Genomic DNA, 20,658 nt, shown 5'->3' on the forward strand with positions numbered 1-20,658 from the left:
TGTTACAACACACAGAGGGTAGACAGGTCAGGCTGGTAGGATTATTTCTTCTTTTCCGTGTCTTAGTGTAATTGAATCAGTTGCATTACAGCCTGGTTTTGTTCTCTTCTGAGCCATGAGGAACCAAACTCTGTATGAGGCAGGATACCTGATTATATGGACCAATGATCTGATCCAGCATGGCAAATGTTATGATCCTAAGAGAAGCTAAATCAATCTTTGCAGAAAATCCTGTGTGTAAAAGACTTTGAAATTTAGATGCTTCTAAAATCCATGCAGAGTCAAAAACAAACATGGCTCCTTCAGCCTGTGCTTTTGCCACCTCCCAATTCTTATTTTCCATGCCTGAGGAGTTCATGATTAGACTATGAGCTTCATCAAAGGGCAATTTTCAGCTGCCAAATAGATTTGTACAATAAATCCACATGGGGCCAGATCAACAAGGAAGAGACACATCAGAAATCAAAAACCTAGCTGCTGTAATTCCACAGAAAACTTGAAAGGATGATGTGCAATGATATTTAGACTTTTAAAGGGACACCATCAAAATACTGGAGTTAGTTTTCATTAGAAATGTTGCTTTTCTGTTCTTCATCCTTCCCAAGAGTTCTTTTCTTTAGCAGACTGAAATCCCACTGACATTCAAGGTCATGCCATTCAGAACTTCTTAGTGGTCTTCAAATGAAAGTACCATTTCATCCAGAAAAATCACGTGTGTATGTGACTGCAGTTGTCTGATTTGCGTCACCATTAATATTTATGTTACAAAATTAAAAATAATCTTTAAGAATCTAATTCGCTTCACTTCTGTAGTTTTGTTTGTTCTAATAATTTGCACTGTGAAAGTCGCTAAGTCTCTAACAAATCCACATCTGAAGGAAATCCAGCTACTCAGCTATACACATAAATTGAATAAACAGAATTCGTAATTGAGTCCAGCTACAACTTACTAGCCATTTTCAGCCTTCTGGCTATACAAAAGATGGTTTAACTTCTGAGTATGAGAGTACTGATTTTATTACTAGACTCTACTCCTCCTTACAGCACATGGAAGGACCCACTCCCTTGGTCACAAGTTAACAGCATTTGCTGTTTTTGATGTCTTCACATAAGTACATTGGTTCTGCTCATTTTTAGATGGTGCCACAATAAGAATATCTTATCAGCAGGCTGAAAATATAGAGATAAGCCATGGATTCGTATCTTGTTCCCTCACTAAGTGCAATCTCTTTTCCATGCAACCACAAATGCAATTAATTGCAAATGGATTTTTTGCTTGAAGCGTCTAGGTTGCCCCCATTTGCAGTGTAAAAACCTGAGACTCTTCCATCTAATCCTGTTCTCTCAACTTCTGGAAAATGGATAGGACAGGATACTTGCACTTCTGATTACATGTAGTCTTTTTCCTTATTCCTGTTGTAGAGAAACAGTTTGATAGCCCTTCTAAATTGGTACCCATCGCCTCTTTTCCTGAGTGGAGCTTTGAAATATGAAAAGACTGGGTTGCAACCAAACATCTAGGGAAGTTCAAAAGCAGCTGAGGAAGAAAGATCCCATAAACAAAGCAGAAACATCAGTTGTTTACAAGACATTGAGGGGAAGATAAAAAAAAAAAAAAAAAAGAAAAAAAGGAGCATCAGCATTCAAGATGGGCCACAACCAAGGTAACACCTCTTTTCCACTTCTCAGCCCCACAGAGTCTGATGCCTCTCTTAGTTTAATAAATAAACAAGCTGCCAAAAAGGAAATGATATCATCATTTGCAAGTAAAAGGAAATCAGGAGACTGTAGGGATTTGTTGGAACAAGCACTCCAAGGCTGAGTCCCAAACAGAAGAAGTAAGCAGCAGAGCTGAGACAATTGTTCCAGTTATGTGATAGTGGAAAAAGGTGGGAGCAAAAGAGTGCACCTAATGGCTCTGGTTTTTCATTCCGAACCTAGCCATGTCCAGTGAACCCCTCCAGAACCACATCCCTCCCAACTCTGCCAGGTCATATCTGTTACCATCTCATCCCTTTGGCCAAAGCAATTCAAAACCCACCAACAACTACAAATCACAGTAGGTCGTGGGACCTATTCTCCAGTTGCACAGATGGCCAACCCTCAATAATCCATCAACAGCTGAGACGAAGGAAGTGATTTAAGATACCACTGCTTCCAAAGGGCTCCAGATTGGACTAGGCTACTTGGGAGCTGACAATGTAGAGATCCCATTTGTGTCAGCCTTGAAATTGGTTCCAAAAGGTAGAGAAGCTAGCTGATTTTGCATTCCTTTGTAGTTCAGGATCATGTATTTATCCTTTTGTAACACGTTTCTATCAGCAAACGCTGGGGAAGGAGATAGCACACATTTTTTTTTCTGTCAAGCCTGTGGAGAGTTCTTGTACAAAACTAGCTCATCTGACTGAATACAGCCTAACAGGACCAGAAAACACAGGTTTTGTGGCTGCAAGCCACAAGACACAGTGGTTTCAACTTAATCATTATGTTGCTCAGGACAATCAATATCATAAACCACACATTTGACACTATGAATAGCACTGCCTATTTCCAACAGGAAAGACTCATTACGGCTAGGTAAGAAAGCTGTGTCAAAAGCTACGTTTGGGACCAGAATAGCTAGGAATGCCAGAGATCAGTACTAACCTATGCTGTCAAACCTTGGTGGAAAAGTGCAGGACAGGATCATATATCAAGCACAAAAGACTAGCACTATGGCAATAAACTGTGATCTGCCTTTCCTGTGGCTCATTCCCACAAGAGATACCTCAAATTCAGTTTGATTTGTCTTAAACAATCACTACTGTGACAACTCTTTTGTACAGATTTTTCCTTTTTTTTTTTTTTTTTTTTTTTTTTAAACCAAATGTCCACAGTTAGAATAATTTACTGACTAGTATATGACTAAGAATAAAACCTGGTGCCTCTCCTAGCAGTTTGGCTATCAATAACAAAGCTGTCAGAGCAGTCTTGTTTCCTTCCAGACGGGGTGTAAGAGGGAGAGAACACATTCACAGGCTATTCCCAGCACATTGGTGATGCATTCTTCCTTCCTTCCAAGCCCGTTAGGGTTTCTGGAACTTCTCTCCAAAGCCTAGTATCCAAATCTACCTTGACATAACACCACTGAACTTGGCAAGTCCGGGATACAACTGACCTAGCATCTCGGGAGAAATAATCAAATTAGAATAGTTTAAATTAATATCTTTACACATGATCCAACAAGCATTAGTTACTTTTTTTTTTTTTTTTTTGGTCTTATATATCTAGATTTTCCAATACATTGTTTCTTGGATATGAAAATGAAAATAATTAAAACACTGCTGCCCAATACCCCCTGACAATTCTGGTGCTAGCATTCGGTGCTTCCTGAGTGCTTTGGGGACATGAAGCTAAAGAAGGCTATGAGCCATTCTTCTCTGTTAAGTGTCATTCTCCTGTCTCCTTTAACCATGTGCGTTCAAATGCAATGGAACATCCCTCAGTCCCTTAACTTGAAACTTTCAACCTGGCAACAGGAAAGCAGATGGCCTGAGTGGCAGCTGAAATCCACTGCAGCAGGTGCTTGTGAGGACTTCTTCCAAAATCTGTTTCAAGGCAGCATTCATGGGACACCTCAACAGATGGACCAGTGCACAGTATTTGGCAGGCAACCCTCCCTTTGCTAACCCCTTGAAAGAGTTAAGAACGTATTTGGTCGCTCAGAGAAGAGTTGTTTGTAAAACAGCAAACTGAGTCTATAGGATTTAGAGACCATTGCTTTTCCAGGATCATTCACAAAACAGGTCCATTTGGCAACTTGGGAAGAGAGACTTAAGTGTTCTCAGCACAAAGCCGAGAACTCATACTAGTGCCAGAAAATGGGTCTTGTCCTACCTAGTGTTCAAAAATTAGTAAATAAAAAAAAATGATCTTACGTCAGAAATCATGACAAGAAAAACAATCCTACTCAATTACTGATCTCCCCCCAAATAGAAAAGCTAAACTGACTGTGGACTGGATTGAGAAAAAGGAAGACAGAATGTGGAGGACTGAATGACCAGACTTCATTCTTCCAAAATGTCTGTACTTTTAAACAGACATAAATGGTCCTCCAATATTGAGTACCTTCAACAAAAACCAGTAAATACTACTAACACACAAAACTTTGGGGAACAGTGATTATATTTGTTTCATGCAGCTTTGGCCACAATTGACATCATACAACCAATCCTCTTATTACTCATTAAGGAAGATGAGATCAGCCAGATACTTCAAACTACAGACAAATTCATGTTTCCTTTGAGGTGTAAAATGGGCAAAAAAAACTCTATGAAGATACACCGGTTTTGCAATTTGCTTTTCCAAACAGTCTGAAAGGGGCAAAGCCAGCACTCCTCCACACTCCTGTTGTTTAACATGGCATGAATCAAGCAGATCCAAACACAGTTAAGCACCTGATTTCTTTGTTGGTTTTCTGTCAACCAGTTCTTAACTTCCTAGTTGAATAATAAAACTCGTAACAATAGGAACGGAGGGAAACAAAACAAAAACTGCAGAACTTAAACATAAAAAATCCTTCAACAGATCATATAAGAGCCTACAAGTCTCCCAGGAAGACAGATGCCCACTATCTCCTGGTTTGTTTTCTCAGAAACTCCTTCTCTCCTCTTCCCCCACGTGCCTTTTTTCCATTTCTTAAATGCCATTAACCTCGACATATTTGTAAGTGAGGTCCACATGCCTAAAAGATACAATTAGAATATCTTGCATATTGAATCATTAATCAATTATTGAAAGAGGCTGGTGAATGTAAAAGGAACAGGAAAATAAAGCAAACAGATGCAAACTTTTGCACCGGATAACAACTAAAGAAAACAGAACAAGCAAAAACCTTAATTTGAACCTTCAATCCTTAAATTACTATAACTATTTTTTCTATACTTTTCTCACTATTACAGCTGCTTCCAATTTGAGTCACTTTGGATCAGAACTGGAAGCAAAACTATCAAAAAGAAAATCATCCTTTTGTATTCTCAGCATCTGCTTTTGAATGAGATTCCCAGACCACAGAGGGTCAGCTAAACACACTTTTTAGAGATGATTTTTTTTGGCAAGAAACTTTTGAATGCTTCTGAGTCTTACCCATACTTAGGAAAAAGTATAAGTTCTTGAAGACAAAAGAAACCAGAAACAGGAAAAGTCTCAGTCAGAATTCAAAGACGATGCAAGCATTTTCCAGAAACGTACCCCAGAAAACATAGTATATACCCCATTTCTTTATGTTTCCTTTCTGCAAATACTTATCAAATATGCTATGTGGCAAGAATATCACTGAAAACATTTTTGTTGGTGCCTGGATACTGGCAAGGGGCCAAATTTAAATTACTTAGAAGTCTGATGCACAAACTTATAAGTAAAATAACAATATACATCTTGCTAGTATACAGAAGCAATGTCATGTGACCCATAAAATCCCTCAAAACAACTCAGTTTCTCACTATTAACTGTAATGAACTGCTTATGAATAAAGCATACATAAAAATTCCTCATGGAAATTTAGTATGTAATCTCCAATAATAAGGAAGATGAAAATCTTTCATTGCATACAGATAATGATAAAGAAATAGTGCTGTAATTCAATGGACAAATGATGCATTAATAACAATTTGGCTACTTTGGGCAGAAACGGGTCAAACCAGAGCAGTCCACCTCTGAAGGAGCTGCAAGAGGAAAGGCTTTCATCTTGGTAGATTGCTTCAGTTCTGCCACAGTTTCATAGTAATTCACTGATTCATTACTTGTTTGAAATAATTCAGCCCAGGCTAGCCAGGTTACAGGGAATGGATAAAGTCAGCTCTTCCAATTTATTAGACTCATCTCTCATCACTGCAGTAACTGTGCAAGAGGTTGGGATGCAGGGCTTTTTATCCAGCTCTGTTACTGGTTTATCACCAGCTCAGTCCTTTTATCCTTTAGTGCTTAAGTAATTCCATCTTTAAAATACAAACTATCGGCCCTCATCTATCAATAAGGTTATTCTAAGTTTACGCCAATATAGCATAAAAAATGTGCAATTTATTTACCTAACTAGATGGACTAAAGTCAGGCTTCAGCAAGATGGCAACCTCTGAAGAAGATCTGTTGCTTTAGAAGGACTAGTGAAGACTTATGTTTTGACGCTGTAGAATACAAGCTATGTTCCTAATGTCACATCCTTGCTCCCTTGTAGATGGTATACAGGAACTTCAGGAACATTTACTCTCAATTTATTTTGGGTGAGTTTTATAGACACCCCCATTAGACAGGCCATGCTTTTTGCTAGGTATTGTAGCAAAAGTATTCTAGTATTCTCTCACAAGATTTGTTAAGTATTTACCCACCCCTGATTAGCTTCGCCACACAATCTGTGAGCTGAGTGATTAGATTCAACAGAGAAAACTCTTCCAGTGTGAATACAGGTTCTGCAGACAATCACTCATGAAATTCCTGAAGTCTTCCTTTCAATAAAGACATTTTGAACAACTATCAACAAATTCTTTTGAACTTTGCAGCCACTCTGCTTGGTGCTGCTTTCTCTACTTCCATCATCTCCGCATAGGGATGACTTTTCCTTCTCATCAAGTCCGGTGATAAATTTGGGGGTATTCAATTTCTCTAACTGAGAACCATTAGATTGGAGAGAGATTTTTTTTCTTCTCATCTCTCCCCAAAGGCTTTCTTCAAAGAGGGATCCATATCACCAGTAAAATCTCCTTCAAAGGGCACTGTCTAGATATCTGCAATAATTTTAAAACTCATTTGTTACTCCTTGTTGTGTATAATCCCTTTGAAGCACGAAGCTGAAGTCTATTCCCATTAGTACTTCATGTCCTCCACCAGACACGACATGACAAGTAAAACATTTTTCCAACGTAGCATGTACTCAGAGAGCACGTAGCTCAATTTTTGAGATTTGCTGTATTATTAAGACATATGCTTTGGAACTCAACTGTATACATGGCACAATATATATTAACTTGTAGAGTGACAGATATAGTTAATGAACTGAACAGCACAGTGCAGCATGCTATGGAGGGGCCTTAATTAGTAGGCCAGGTAACAAGAAATCAAGAATAGCAAAAGCGATATGCAAGATTATAAATAAATTGCACATGAAGCTTGGGAAAATATCAACTTGTGTCGCTGGAGACTTGATTTGTTTGGGCCCATGTTGAGTCCTGAGTGTATTCAGTAGAACTTCTTACAGTACGGCCTTGCATTTGGTCTTTCACAAACCAAAGATGAAAAGGTGGCTCAACATCCTGCAAAAGGGAGGCAGCAATAAAAATCTAGAGGGGTAGGCTGGAGGGGTAGCAGTTCCAACAGGGGAATAATGCAGACTGCCTTCACGCTGGGAGAGAAATGATAAGCAGTTTCTCCTTCTGATTTGTTTTGTTTTAACTGTAGGGTTGTAAACTGGTAGAAGCAGGAAGGAGAAATCCCTGTGGAAATGGGCTGCTTTGTTTTAAGCAACTTTCAAATGGAGGCACTGCTCCTCTAAGACTCAATTGGACAATCCAGACAAAATGAAAAAGAGTTTGGATTTTTTTTGCCCTTCTTTTCTTCTTCCTTAAGTTGAATAAAACCTCAGATAAGATCAATAGTTTCTTTAGTTTTATGTTTCTCTTCCTTAAGGGTAGTTGGCTTATTGCATTTCCATTGATCACAGACAGGAAGATTCAACAGATTTTTTTATTTTTTTTTTAACCTCTCATTTCTGCCCTTCATTCCTGCCTCCCCCTGCCCCATCTGAAATCAAATGACTTTTAAACAAGTCTGGGTTCACTATTTTTTCTCATTTACATATTGCTGGTAATAAATTCCTGTCTTATCTTTCACTCATTGAACTGCTTTAAAAACTAAAGTTGTATTTCGGTCAAAAACAGGCCACACACAATGCCTTGGACAAACTCTAGCAATGTCTTTTCTGGACTCTCCACCAGACAGCCTAGGTTCTGGTTTACCTCAGCCCTTCTCCGACATCGCTCTGTGGTGAGAGAGGGCACCTGTGCTAGCCGTGTGCAACTACTATTTAAACCCTTTGCAGCCTTTATGTGGCTTTCTTGTTTTTCCTAAATTCTTTGCAAATTCCTGTCAGATGTCTCTGTGCAACAGTGTTCCCCTCAGACCCTGCCCAGCAACACGAGTTAGGGGGGGGGATTTCGCGCCCTTGCCTCCACAGGGGTGGCCGGGGTAGCAACAGGCCGAGGCCTCGCCCCCCTCAGCTCTCCTCAGAGGCTGGCAGGGGCTGGGCGTAGCCAGTGCCATGACTTTGCCCGGCTCTCTGCCTAGAAACAGCCTCCGGGAGGGCGGCGACACCTCATGTGGCTGCCAACCAGGAGCAGGGAGGGGTTGGCACAGCACAAACACACCGCTGTGGCAGGGCGCGGGGGTGTGCACAAGCTCTTGGCAGGCTGTGAGGCAGCACAGCGCCCATGGCGTCCGCCGGGCAGAGACCGTGGCGACCCAGGCGCAGGGGCTGCCCGGAGCCGTGGCTGCTCAGCCCCATGGCTGCAGGCAGTGCCTCAGCCTGCCGCTGCCGGCGGAGGGCAGCGGGGAGACGGCCGGGGCTCGGGGCAGGGCCGCTCGCTGAGGAGCAGCAGTGCCCGTGAGCAGGAGGTGGCCGCCTGAAGCAACTCCCTGGGGTGCCAGGGAAAAGGATGGCGCCCAGAGGGTGGTGGAGCCCCTGCCCTATCGCTGGTGGAGCGAGAAGATGAGGAGGGTTGGAAGCGAGACCTGGTTTGGTGTCACAGGACATCCTTCTCTACCTACATCGCTTCCCCAGGTGCTCCTCCGTAATAGGGCATTAATCGTGCTCCTGCATAATAGGGCACTAATTGTGCCCCTGCATAATAAGGCACTAATCGTGCCCCTCCGTCACAGGGCACTAATTGTGCCCTAATGTGGGGCCTCTCAGGGCCTGCACCCTGAAGGAGAGGTAGGCGAGGATGTGGTGAAAGGCCTGCCTGTGAGGTCATGCAGGGAGAGGCAGTTGACACCACGACTCAAGACTACCTCCGAAAGAAAGAAAGAAAGGAAAAGATAAAAGATTAAAAAAAAAAAAAAAAAAGAGGAAAGGACGAAGAAGAAAAGATAGGGGGGGGAGAGAGAGAGAGAGAGAGAGAGAAAGAAAGAATGAAAGAAATAGAAAAATGAAAAAGAAAGAAAAGAAAAAAAAAAAGAAAATGAAAGTAATGGAAAGAAAACATTTAAGAAAACATTTAAAAAAGATGAGAGAAGAAAAAAATTAAAAAAAAAAAAAAAACAAGAAAAGAAAGAAGAAAAAAGAAAAGGAAAGAAAAAATAAAATTAAAAAAAAGAAAAAAAAATAAAATTAAAAAAAGGAAAGAAAAAATAAAATTAAAAAAAGGAAAGAAAAAATAACATTAAAAAAAAGAAAGAAAAAATAACATTAAAAAAATAAGGAAAGAAAAAATAAAATTAAAAAAAATAAGGAAAGAAAAAATAAAATTAAAAAAAAAAGGAAAGAAAAAATTAAATTAAAAAAAGGAAAGAAAAAATAAAATTAAAAAAAAAGGAAAGAAAAAATAAAATTAAAAAAAACGGAGGGGAGGGGAGGGGAGGGGAGGGGAGGGGAGGGGAGGGGAGGGGAGGGGAGGGGAGGGGAGGGGAGGGGAGGGGAGGGGAGGGGAGGGAGCTGCATCCCAAAGTCTGAGGAGAATGAAGAAAGACTTCAAGGCCTTGGGTTGTTTTTTAATGTTTATAAATACGTAAAGTGTGAGTGTCAGGAGGACAAAGCCAGGCTCTTTCTGGTGACATCCAATGATAGGACAAGGGGCAATGTAAAAGGGGAAAAAAAAAAAAAAAAGAGTAAAAAACAGTAAATCAACTAATCCAAGTATCAGAAAGCTCTAAATCTATGATGCTGACATCTGCAACCTGAGCATTAATCTCAGTTCTATTGTTTTCACACATATCAACACTTGGGTCCAAGAGTGAAGTATTCAGTTTGAAGTCTTTAAAAAAAAAAAAAACAAAACAAAAAAAAAAACACCTCTTATGTGATTCACTTCCAATTTCCAATTTACAAGAATATTTCAGGGGTTCCAGATTCTAATGAACTACTTTTGGCTTGACAGATGGAAGCTGAATATTAAATGCTATTATGCAACCAAATCTTCAGGTCAGCATATCGAGTCTGTACGCTAAAGAATCCACTTGTAAGAAGAAACAAGCAAGAACTAATGCTAAAGACTGCTAAAAGGAAGATGAAATAGCCTATTAATATTATTTGAAAGAGATAGCTTATGCATTTTTATGCATTTCCAGCATAAAAGTCAATGTAAGAAATATTTTGTTTCAGTGCTACCAAGTCAGGTACTTAGAGTAGTTTGGAAAAATGAGTGGAAATACTTTGAAATGCCTTAATCAGAGAAAACGCAAAAAGTGTTTCTATTATCCTTATGATGAAATGAAGAAACGTTCCCTCGTGGATATATTTACATTCGTTTCATCTTTGAGATGGATGAAAATCCTAAGCAAAGAAAAAAAAAAAAAGAAAAAGAAAAAGAAAAAGAAAAAAGAAAAAAAAAGGAAAATGAAATAACCTGATAGATACCAGTTGGATATTGGGGCTCAGCCTTTCAACATACAGAAGTCATTTTCAGAATGTTAGGAATGGAAATTTCAAAAAACTCTTTCACGGTCCAGCATCAGAATACTGGATTCTGTCACCAGTGACAAACACTCATGTCAAATTGCTCATGTCCTCAGTGCCTGTCTGTGGTCCTGATCAGTGATGAAAAATAGAACAAGAAAGAAAGCAGAAAATCATTTACGTATTTTAGAGGATTTATTTAAAAAAAAAAAAAAAATTTATCTTCACCAGGTCTTTCTGCTTATTTTTGGTGCCTCCACCATATAATAGGGACCTGTAAATGGCACACTTTATATTCATCCTCTGAATGAGGCATTTAATCTCTTCCTACTATTTCAAGAACCTGATCACACAATTTAAGCAAATTTGGGTTAAAGACCTCACAGATGTTAAAGGAGGAAGAGAGCAAATCATTAGATATTGATTCAACCTGATATGTCACTGCTTTTGGGTGTTGCTGTGGCTATTTAGGATATGAGTGAAATCGTCTTCCATGGAGATCGCTACAATTTCTGCCACTGACTTCAGTCAATGTAGAATTTTTCCTCGCTGTCTAAAGAAGATTCAAAACCACTGTCTTGACCTGTGGTGCCTATTAAAAACCCATTAGAACTTCTCAGGAGTAGGGAGTGTTAAATGTAATGCTCAAGGCAATTATATTCACTTTCTTTAAACTGTCTGCAGTTTCTTCTTCTGCCTTTTCTGTCTTGGAATTGATGTGTGTATAGGAGAACATTGTTAAAACAGCTGCTGAGTACTTCCTGGCTACACTTTGCAGAGAAATAAAAGGATTAGTATAGAGCTTGCAAAGATAATCATTTGAATGTCTTATTAATTAATTGTTATTTGTAATAATGGCTCTTTCCTTAAGGGTCTTTTAGAATCCTTAACCGCTTATTAATGCTGTATAGATAAGGATTGCTCCCTAGTGGGAGAAATAAGGTGGAATATGGAAGCCATTCAATGAAAACAACAGGTTGGAGAAAGGAACAGAGAAAGAATTCACCATTGGAGTGAATGGAAAATTATGAACAGCTACATGCATTAACAGAGTTCATCCCGTGCACAAAAGAAGTGCCAGGAGATCTCATAGACTTCTGTCTCGGAAGTATTCAGTGCAAGTATGGTCCTTCCCACAAAGTCTAGAACCTCATTTTATATGGAATTTGGGTCCATTTACATCATAGTTAAAAGGCATGCCTTGAACTTATGGGCAGCTGTTAAACTAGCCATAGATTAAGCTATCTTTGGCTGTCAATAATAGGCAGCTCCAAACTCAGGATTCTCAGCACAGGTTCTTACATTTAGCTGAGTGAATGCTCAGCCAGCCTGTACCACACAGCATACAACCACTAGTACTCATGTTGATGATAATACTAGTGGAAGACAAGTATAATAATGAATAGACCAGAGCAACCTGGTCTAGTGGAAGGTGTCCCTGCCCATAGCAGGGGTTGGAATTAGATGATCTTTAAGGTCCCTTCTAACCCAAACCATTCTGTGAGTGTTTAATTTCCTTAGATCTGGCTTAAAGATGTCCCTATGACCTGCCAACACTTTTTTTTTTTTTTTTTTTTTTTTTGAATAACACCATGAATACTCTTAGAAGAGTAAGTGCCCTGTATCATCCCATCATCCCAGAAACACTCCTGCCTTCAGCTCAACGTTTTTGGCTCCAGACTGGAGTTTCTTATTGTTTCACTCTTGAATGAAACCTCAAAGAAAGGATTCCACTTTCCTAGCATGGAAGATTAAAAGAGTGAGGGATCCTTGAAAGATTTCCCTAAGGAGAAACTGAGAATTAAGGCTACATTCATCCTGTAGTAGGTCTGGAAAAAGCAGGCAACACTAAGAAGCAGGGCAATAGCTATCTCTTTACTCTTCCAAGCTCATGAGACATACGTTCGAAGGAGGGTAGCACAGGGTTTTTTTTTTGGAAGATTTACTCACTTTGTAGAGACCGTGGCTGCAGCCGCAGTACGTGCTCTCCATGGTGTAGCTCCTCAACACACCCATTTCCTGCCACACCACGACCCGCGCCGTTGACTCCCGGGACTTCTCTACCAGGAAGCTGCAGCTGTTCATGACAAACGCAGGGGCCACTTTATCCAGGATTTTAGGAAGAGTCTATGAGAAAGTAGCAGCAATGAGAAAATGAACTGAACAGATGAACACGTGTTGATATTGCTCTCACATCTTCAGAAAGACCTGTGGTTTTTGAAGTGTCTATCATCAGACCTATCTGTAGAAGCTGTTAACTAAGATAGCTCCAACTAGTGCCAAACTGGATTCATTAAGTTCATCCCATGTGAAATCCTCATATTCTAATGTGTTTTTTTCTTTCAAGTCAAAGACTAAAATGCCAAATATACAGTACATTTGGTATATCTCATTCAAAATTAACCATTTTTCACATCCAATAATTATGGGCTGCTGAAGTCACAAAGTTTTATTTTCAAGCTGCTTCAACATTAACTACACCTTAGCGTTGTTCTGCCCAGAGGGCTGCAGTCACAGCTCAGTACACGATGTTTCCTTTCTCTTCAGCCCCACTGTATCTCCTGCCATCACACATCCACAATTTGACAAGGGATTCAGCTATGGCAAGGAGTTTTTTTTTGAACCTAGCATACAGCAGAGAAAGGGGATGTGTAATCCCAATGAAGGTCACAGATAATTACATGAAAATAGGGCTTAGCATTTACCTATCTTGCACCGTGAAACCAAAATATTCTTATCTGGGTCCAAACGGTGTATTTTATACACTTCGTTTAGAAAATCATAATAAAAAGTAATCATGAAAACCCGGTAAAAGTTATATCTTAGCCCTGAGTAATTTTCTTATTCTAGAAACCATATTTTCTAAAACAGTCTATAAACACTCCTAACACACTGCAGTATCAAAACCTTCCATCAGTGCGGAGGCAACACATACTTATTCATGACACCTGTAAAAACATATACTAGATACGTTAACACTAGGTGTGCTTTATGTAGGTACTGAACCTTTACATACACACGTACATGTGTGTAAATTTTAGTGCTTGCATACTCCCCTGAATATATGCCAAAAGACCATCTGGCCCATCTAGAAAACAGCAAGCAAAATGAGGACATTAATTATTTCTTTGATGACAGCTTTCTTAAACTTCTGAACCAAATGGAATCACGTAGAAGGAGTTTCTGCTCATTGCTAGTGGCATTTACCCTTGAATTTCATTCAGTTTGGGCGGTGAAAGCCAAGCGGCTAATTTCACTTCCCAATAACAATCAGGTTCACTGATTGATTATGAGCAATCGTAGTTCCGTTCTGTGGAGCTTTACTTCATAGCACTGTGCTGGAATTCTTGGTTTCATCAACACTGAAAGAGTAAGGTTTAACAGCAGGTCTTTTCCTAAAGCATGATTGACACGAATGATAAATCTTTGGTCTAAACTATTTTGCAATGTCCCCTGCAAACAGCTTAACCATGCACATCTCTGTAACAAAAAAGTAAATGTCAATTTTTAGTATATCCTGGTTACAGCTGTCAATGGACCCTAGTTATTTTTTCAGATTAAAAAAAAAAAAAAAAAAAAAAAAAGAGAAAACTAGAACAAAGGGAGAAATAAATTATATTTTAAATCTGAGACCAACATGAACTTTAAATCTCACATCAAGATCTCCAGCATGATACTAAGAACTGCAGCACTCCCTTTTCTGTGAGCATACTGAAGAGAGGAATCTTTAAAATGGACTGCTTGGTCTAGACTAAGCATTCTGAATTGCCTTCAAAGTATTTGTTGCAAAATAGTATTATTTGCTGCTAGTATTATTTGCTTCAAAGTATAATTTGCTGCTTTCGTGCAGAGCTTCCAGGTTTTCCTGGACTGGGGTTGAACAGGAATTAAGAAAACACAGCAGTCATATCACCCAAACAATTATAATCCTGAGCACTATCATTAGATCCAGTTAAACTGTGTCTGAAGGTACAGATAGCTTTCATTCTGTACTCATCTGAAACAACACACAGATTTTTGTAAATATATATATTATGAAATACAATAATCAGATCCTTAATCCAGTTTAGCTTTTAAAAACAATTGAAATTATATGCATAATCAATCTTTTACATACAATTAAATAAAAATGCTGGCAGGTAACAGTAATGCCTCTGTACGCAGGACTCATTTAGGAGCATTAGCAAATCTGAATTTAATATTCTGTTCATTTTACCAGCTTTCACGGGATTTCACACTAATGGTTCTTTCTTCTCTACTTATTTTTCTCATTAATTATCTTTCAATTGTGTTTTTGGAAGGGTGAAAACACACCCTTTTAAAGGATTCTTTTATAGTAATGCAGCAGTGTGACTGTGTTCCCTTTCTCTCACACAGCTGGATTTAACATGCACAACAGCGAGGAGAGCTGCTCCCCTCACGCAGGACCATGTCCAAAAACCACCATTCCCATTTAGAGGAGAATGGAATTAGGTTTCTCTGCTGATGTCCCTGCAGAAATTGTTTTCAAAGGGGCCTGGAATGGCTATCAAAAGGACAAATCCTGAAACTGGGTTTTGTGATGCCAATGCTGCACAAGTCATCTAAGGGCACAAAATAATAGAAAGTAATAAAGACTCTTACTCCTGTGAATTGCCAAGGGCTACAGCTCAGTCTATGGTTTATGTCTATGATGCAAAGGCTGTTCCAAAATCACCATTTTCTTGAGGGATTTGGTTCCTGCTCCTGAGGAGCAAATCCATTGTGGAGGTCAGGCCGATCCCCAGTTATCTACAGGAGGCAGGACAGAAACCTCCCATATCGTGCAAAAAATGAGAGAATTCTAACCACAGAATCCTTTATATAGGCCACTGCAGAGTTTTTTTTGGACAGCCTTGGAGGCTTGCTCCTGGTTTCTTCATTGCAGATTCAAGACAGGCTCCAGATGCTGAAAGCAGCATTTGAATTCTGTTTGTGTAACAGTGAACCATCCCCAGCCTTTTCAAGCTGCCTGAATTCAAACACAGCAAAAGATATCATGACTGTAAGCACCCTTCCTGCTTTCTTTGTGAAACAGAGTGTTTGCCACAGGGACCCCTTATGATGAATGTTGGAGTACTTTCTTCAGGGAAAGTGGCCGTATGGTATGTACACTGCTTTAAGACCAACACAGGATGTGGTAACCTTATGGAAGGATAATTAGACTTGTCAACCTATTTCAGGTTGCAGTTAGACAAGCTATACCTCTATAATTAGTTTAAGGCCACAGTTAATGTTTTACGAAATTAACCTTTTCTAAGACTATAAATATAGCTTATCAGATTTATTTTTTTTTTTTTGTCATTTAAGAGGAAAATATCATCTAGACAGATGCAAAGAAAGAGATGGCAGAAAATCCAGAGAAGAGTTTGATGAAATAGAAGCAAGACAGATTTCAATATTCATTCTTTCAAATCCCAGAATTTTTTCCCCATTTATGATGCCAAGCACTTGCCATGAAAACTTCACTGTGTTAGATCTGTTTGACATCCATTGAATTCTCTGGCATTTTCATTGGGACCAGGAGCATTTTGTGAGAAAGCAACTCAACTGAGTAGGACAACGGCACAGTGACATTTCGTCAGTAACTATTATGGAATACCTTTTTATTTTCTTATTATGGCGGGGTGATAAAAGCACACATATACTTGGAACTCACAGAACACACAAAACTATGGCATTCCAACAGTCTGTGGCCAAAGACACAGCATCTTACTAAAATAAAATAAATAGGGACCCACCTATTGACAACTTTTGTCCTGGTACCTGACACTGTGAATGATTTGAAGTTTTCTGAATATCTACTCCTCTGGAGTAAGGGAAGCTCTCACCTACACCCAAGTTTTGTGAGTTGGCCTTGTCTTGGAGAGCAATATACACGCACGTACATGTCAGTAATTGCATAAAGGAACCAAGCAGACTTACCCTGTAGCCAACATCTTCTGTGATGACTGCTGTGTCAACCGTGCAGCCTGCTTGCCACAAGGTCTCCTTGATACTGCAACCATAGAGAAACACGTTCTTTTTCTGAGAGTGGCCATGGTAGTCACAGAATACCTAAAGAGGTAAAAGGCAAAATCTTGAACACTTTTTTTTTTTTTTCCCCTGGTCTCTTCAGACAAGCTCAGACTCTGGGCCATGCCTATAATCAGTGTCAAACTTTGTTAGTCAGTTGTATCTTGTTTTATCTATTGGATCTGACATGATCTTAGGAATCCAGAGTCAAGACCAGTGAATTTCCATCTGCAGCAGAAATAAACATGACACCTGTGCAAGAATCCATGGCAACTCAGGAACCTAAGAGTTCATGGTAACTTAGGATACAACAAAGCAATTTGTCAGGCTCCTTTGACTTCTCAACTTCTAAACTCTAGCATTACCCTCAAGAGATTCTAAAACTGCACTTTCCTCAGCAATTAATCGTCACCTCAGCTTCTTTAAATTCAAAACCAGTGCTACTTAATTTTCAGGAAAATATAATTGCACACTCATGTGAAAACGTATAGTATGCTGTCAGATCTTTGCATAAATTCCTGGAAGCCAAGCACAGAACATGACCTATCTTCATGGCAAATAATCTCATTCCACACTATCTAATATATCTACTTAATCCATCTCTCTTATGTCAGCTGTCATATAAGCTAGGTGTAAGGCACGTTTCTAGTTTTAGTGGAAGCTTTGATCGCCTTTATAGGCAGGTATCAACTCCTATAGAAATGAAAATCGTGATTTAATGACCTAAGAGGTAAATATTGACCCAAGTGTTAAAGAGTAATCAATCTCAGTACCCTCTGAGATATGAAGTCAATATACACACTGCTGTTACATATATTCTCCATGTCTTTATCAGGAAAATTCAGAAATCTGTCAATGAAAGGCAAGAATTTCTAAAGAGAAGAAATTGGTTCATTTTAAACCAGTATTCACCACTTATTAGAAAGGAGCTTCAAGATCTCATTGAAATTGTTTTCTGGGGCATACACAATAGACAAAGGAACAGGTGTTGGAAGGTAGGAAAGAATTACGAAAAAATATAAAGGGAGATGGGGGAAAATTATGGGGGAGAAAAATATGTATTCTTACATAAACACGTATACAGGAGGGGAGAAACAGATGGAGCAGTTGAGCCTCTTCCACCAACTGTTAAGGCAAGATTTACCCTAGTACGTTTATTTGCCAGCTATACAGTAACTAAGTTTAGCTGAAGGCAGTCATGGAGTTTAATTATCTAGGAACTGAGTATTTAAATTCCTTCAGCTCCTCTGACAAACTGTACATTGACAAACTGAAGATGCTAAGGCATACACGCATGAAGAACCATCTCCCTGCTCCTAATTAGTTGGACAATTCAGCTTATCTTGACAAAAACCTCACTCTGGCAGTTTGTTTGCTTATACCCTGCTCCTTTTGTTTTCCAACTTGTCAATGTTCCTTCACACACCACCACTCAGCTCTGGTTCTCTTTGTAGGACTCTGGACCTGCACATCCCCATCCATGCAGCACAGAGCATTCCACATGTGAACCATGAGATCAGTGACCTTCACAGCAACAAGTGCTCCTGCACTGCTTATACCCTTGTCACCTGGCAAAGGCAAAAAGGGGAGGACAAAGAGAGCAGTTTGAGAGCTGCTAACGAGAGCAAGCCTACAATCAGCATCCTTTCCAAAGAGGGGGAAAAAAAATAAAAAAGAAAAAAAAAAGACAACATTGCACAGACCCCAGACATTCAGCCCTGTCAGGCAGTGTGCATATTTTACAGGGTTTATACAGCCCATGCACTAGAAATAGCTGGCTGAAGCACGTGGAATTACCCTGTAATGGTCCCTTCCAAACAGCTGCATTTATTGGATCTCTTAATGACAGACATTTTTCCAGCTAGTGTTCCATCTCTGCTTTCAGTGACATATAGTCGTAGTTTAGGTTAACCACAGGTACCACCTAGAATTTATTCCTATGAATATCAAAAAGAAGATTTTATAGCTTTCGTTCTGGTTCAAGGCAGAGATCCCAGCTCAACTGGGTATCAATTACCTGCCAATTTACAGAATTACTAATACGCAAAAGACGCATATATTATTACCTAAAAGATTACTTTACTTATCAGAAACCACACAGGGATGATCAGCTATTCAGATAGCTGGGCTGCCTAGTAAGTGTGAGGTCTATAATTCTGCATCTCCAGAAACCTGCCGATGAGTCCTTAATGACGGGTCTGGAATGAACCTTCTGTGTTAGTAAAGGATTATCAAAGCCAGGCTCTGTAACACTGCTGCTGTTTCAGGCCATGGGATCTTCCACTGATTGTCACCAAATTCCATGGCAGAGAAGTCAGTGCTACTGGAAATATTTTCATTCCATTTGCAAGTCTTATAATCCTACGCTTTAATTAACTTTGCTGAATACTGCAGTTATTCTCAATGTTTATAACAAATTGTTCTTTATAATACACTCTTCTGCCTCATTTTCACACCACAGCATAGTGTACGCCTCACTATTCAGCAAAGAAAAAGCTCTATTTTGTAATTTCAACACAAAATACAGAAATTTTCCTGTCTGGGCAAACACTAAGCAAACCTGGGACCTCCCCATCTGTTTTTTCTCCAGTCTGTCCTTCTGCATAGCTGGGACACTAACACACAGTCAAACTCCAAGTCTTGTGCTCACTGGGATATGACTCAAGACACACATGCAAATTTTTATCTATTTAAAGTTATTTGCCAGCACTGATCATCATAGAGGTACGGAATGCTTTCAAACTCAAAAACAACCCTCCTCATGACTCACAGAACCAAGCAGCTTTTAAAACAAAAGAAAAGCAAAATAGAAAACGGTAAGCAAGAAACTGTTGGAAAACAGATCATTTCAAAATCTCTTTGATTTTCCTACAAAATTTCCATTTTTCCTTAGTGGTGTTGTGAGAGGACTCAGTCTCAGAGTTTTGAGGTACACATCTAGTGTTTTTTTCCCCTCACAAAAAGCTCTATCCTTACAAGCAGATCTGTTTCCAAGCTTGACAGAATACTTCTGAATGGCAGCAAACTCTGCTTTGTGTCTCCTGGTCCCTAGGAGGTTCTTTCTGTCCCCTCCAAGGGCATCCTGGTCTCTCTGTATGAGCTGCACATTTCCTGTTGCATACTGCAGCTACATTGTCAACCATAACTTGTAAACCCTAGCATTTTCTCACCACAAATGCTCAAGGAAAAAGCAACACCTCTCTCCCCCTCAGACCAGGTTGCTCCAAGACACAGCTCTCTAACACTCCCACTTTGCTGCTCTCAGTTGGAAAGAGATCCCACGCAGTGGAGAGCTGCAATGCCACAGTGCCTCCAGCACCTTGGTTTACTGGGATTCCAGAGGCAGGCTGTTTGCTATGGAAGTTTACCAATTGAAAGGGTTTTGAAAGGCTGTTAACTTTGAAATTCTTTCCTTTCCTCCTTCAAGCAGCTTTTCTTTGCTTTGAAGAAACTGCTTGCGCATCTCCAGGATAAATTAAACTAAGTAGCTTCACAAAAATCTTTTGGCTATCTGGGAACTTGGCTCCATTGGATCTTGGCAGCAGGGCCAGGGAAGAAGAAACTCGGCTCTCTTCTGGCGCAGGGAAAAGGCATTTTTGAGCATGTGTAGCCTAAAACTGATGTACTCTTCAAAGGCAAAGAAAAATCAGTTTATCAAGTCTGACGTGCAGCTTGTGAGTGAGAGAGATGATAGGATCAATAGTTTCCCTTCACTCAGCAACGATGAAAACTTGTACTGGGTGCATGTTCAACTTTACACATCTGGCTGTGACAGTGAGGGTTCTGAATTAAAAAAGACCCAATGGAAAATAGTGTGGCAAACCAGAACTGATCATATATGGCTCTAAACCAAAGAAAAAAAGTTGGTAAGAAAGCTCACAACTGTGAGCTGTGCTTCTGTGAGATTTCTTAGAGTGCAGAGCTGAGCTGCCAGGCTATTGCCTTGGCCAAAAAAAAAGAAAAAAAAAAATCACATTTCCACAAAA

General features: G+C 39.6%; 1 protein-coding gene across 6 annotated transcripts in view; it reads right to left on the bottom strand.

The window, feature by feature from the left end:
• AGBL1 (AGBL carboxypeptidase 1) overlaps positions 1 to 20,658 on the bottom strand; it is a 447,272-nt gene that overhangs the window by 265,982 nt on the left and 160,632 nt on the right. For all 6 annotated transcript variants that reach the window (XR_011811890.1, XM_072043264.1, XM_038185147.2 and 3 more), the window contains 2 exons: positions 16,583 to 16,714; positions 12,590 to 12,766 (listed from right to left, as the gene is read on the bottom strand). Coding sequence is in view for 5 of the 6 variants with exons in the window: in XM_072043264.1 (XP_071899365.1) it covers positions 12,590 to 12,766; positions 16,583 to 16,714 (309 nt within the window). In the remaining variant the exon portion in view is untranslated. The remainder of the gene's footprint in view (positions 1 to 12,589; positions 12,767 to 16,582; positions 16,715 to 20,658) is intronic.

Source organism: Anas platyrhynchos, chromosome 11 (assembly GCF_047663525.1).
Source record: "Anas platyrhynchos isolate ZD024472 breed Pekin duck chromosome 11, IASCAAS_PekinDuck_T2T, whole genome shotgun sequence".
NCBI classification, from domain to species: Eukaryota; Metazoa; Chordata; class Aves; order Anseriformes; family Anatidae; genus Anas; species Anas platyrhynchos.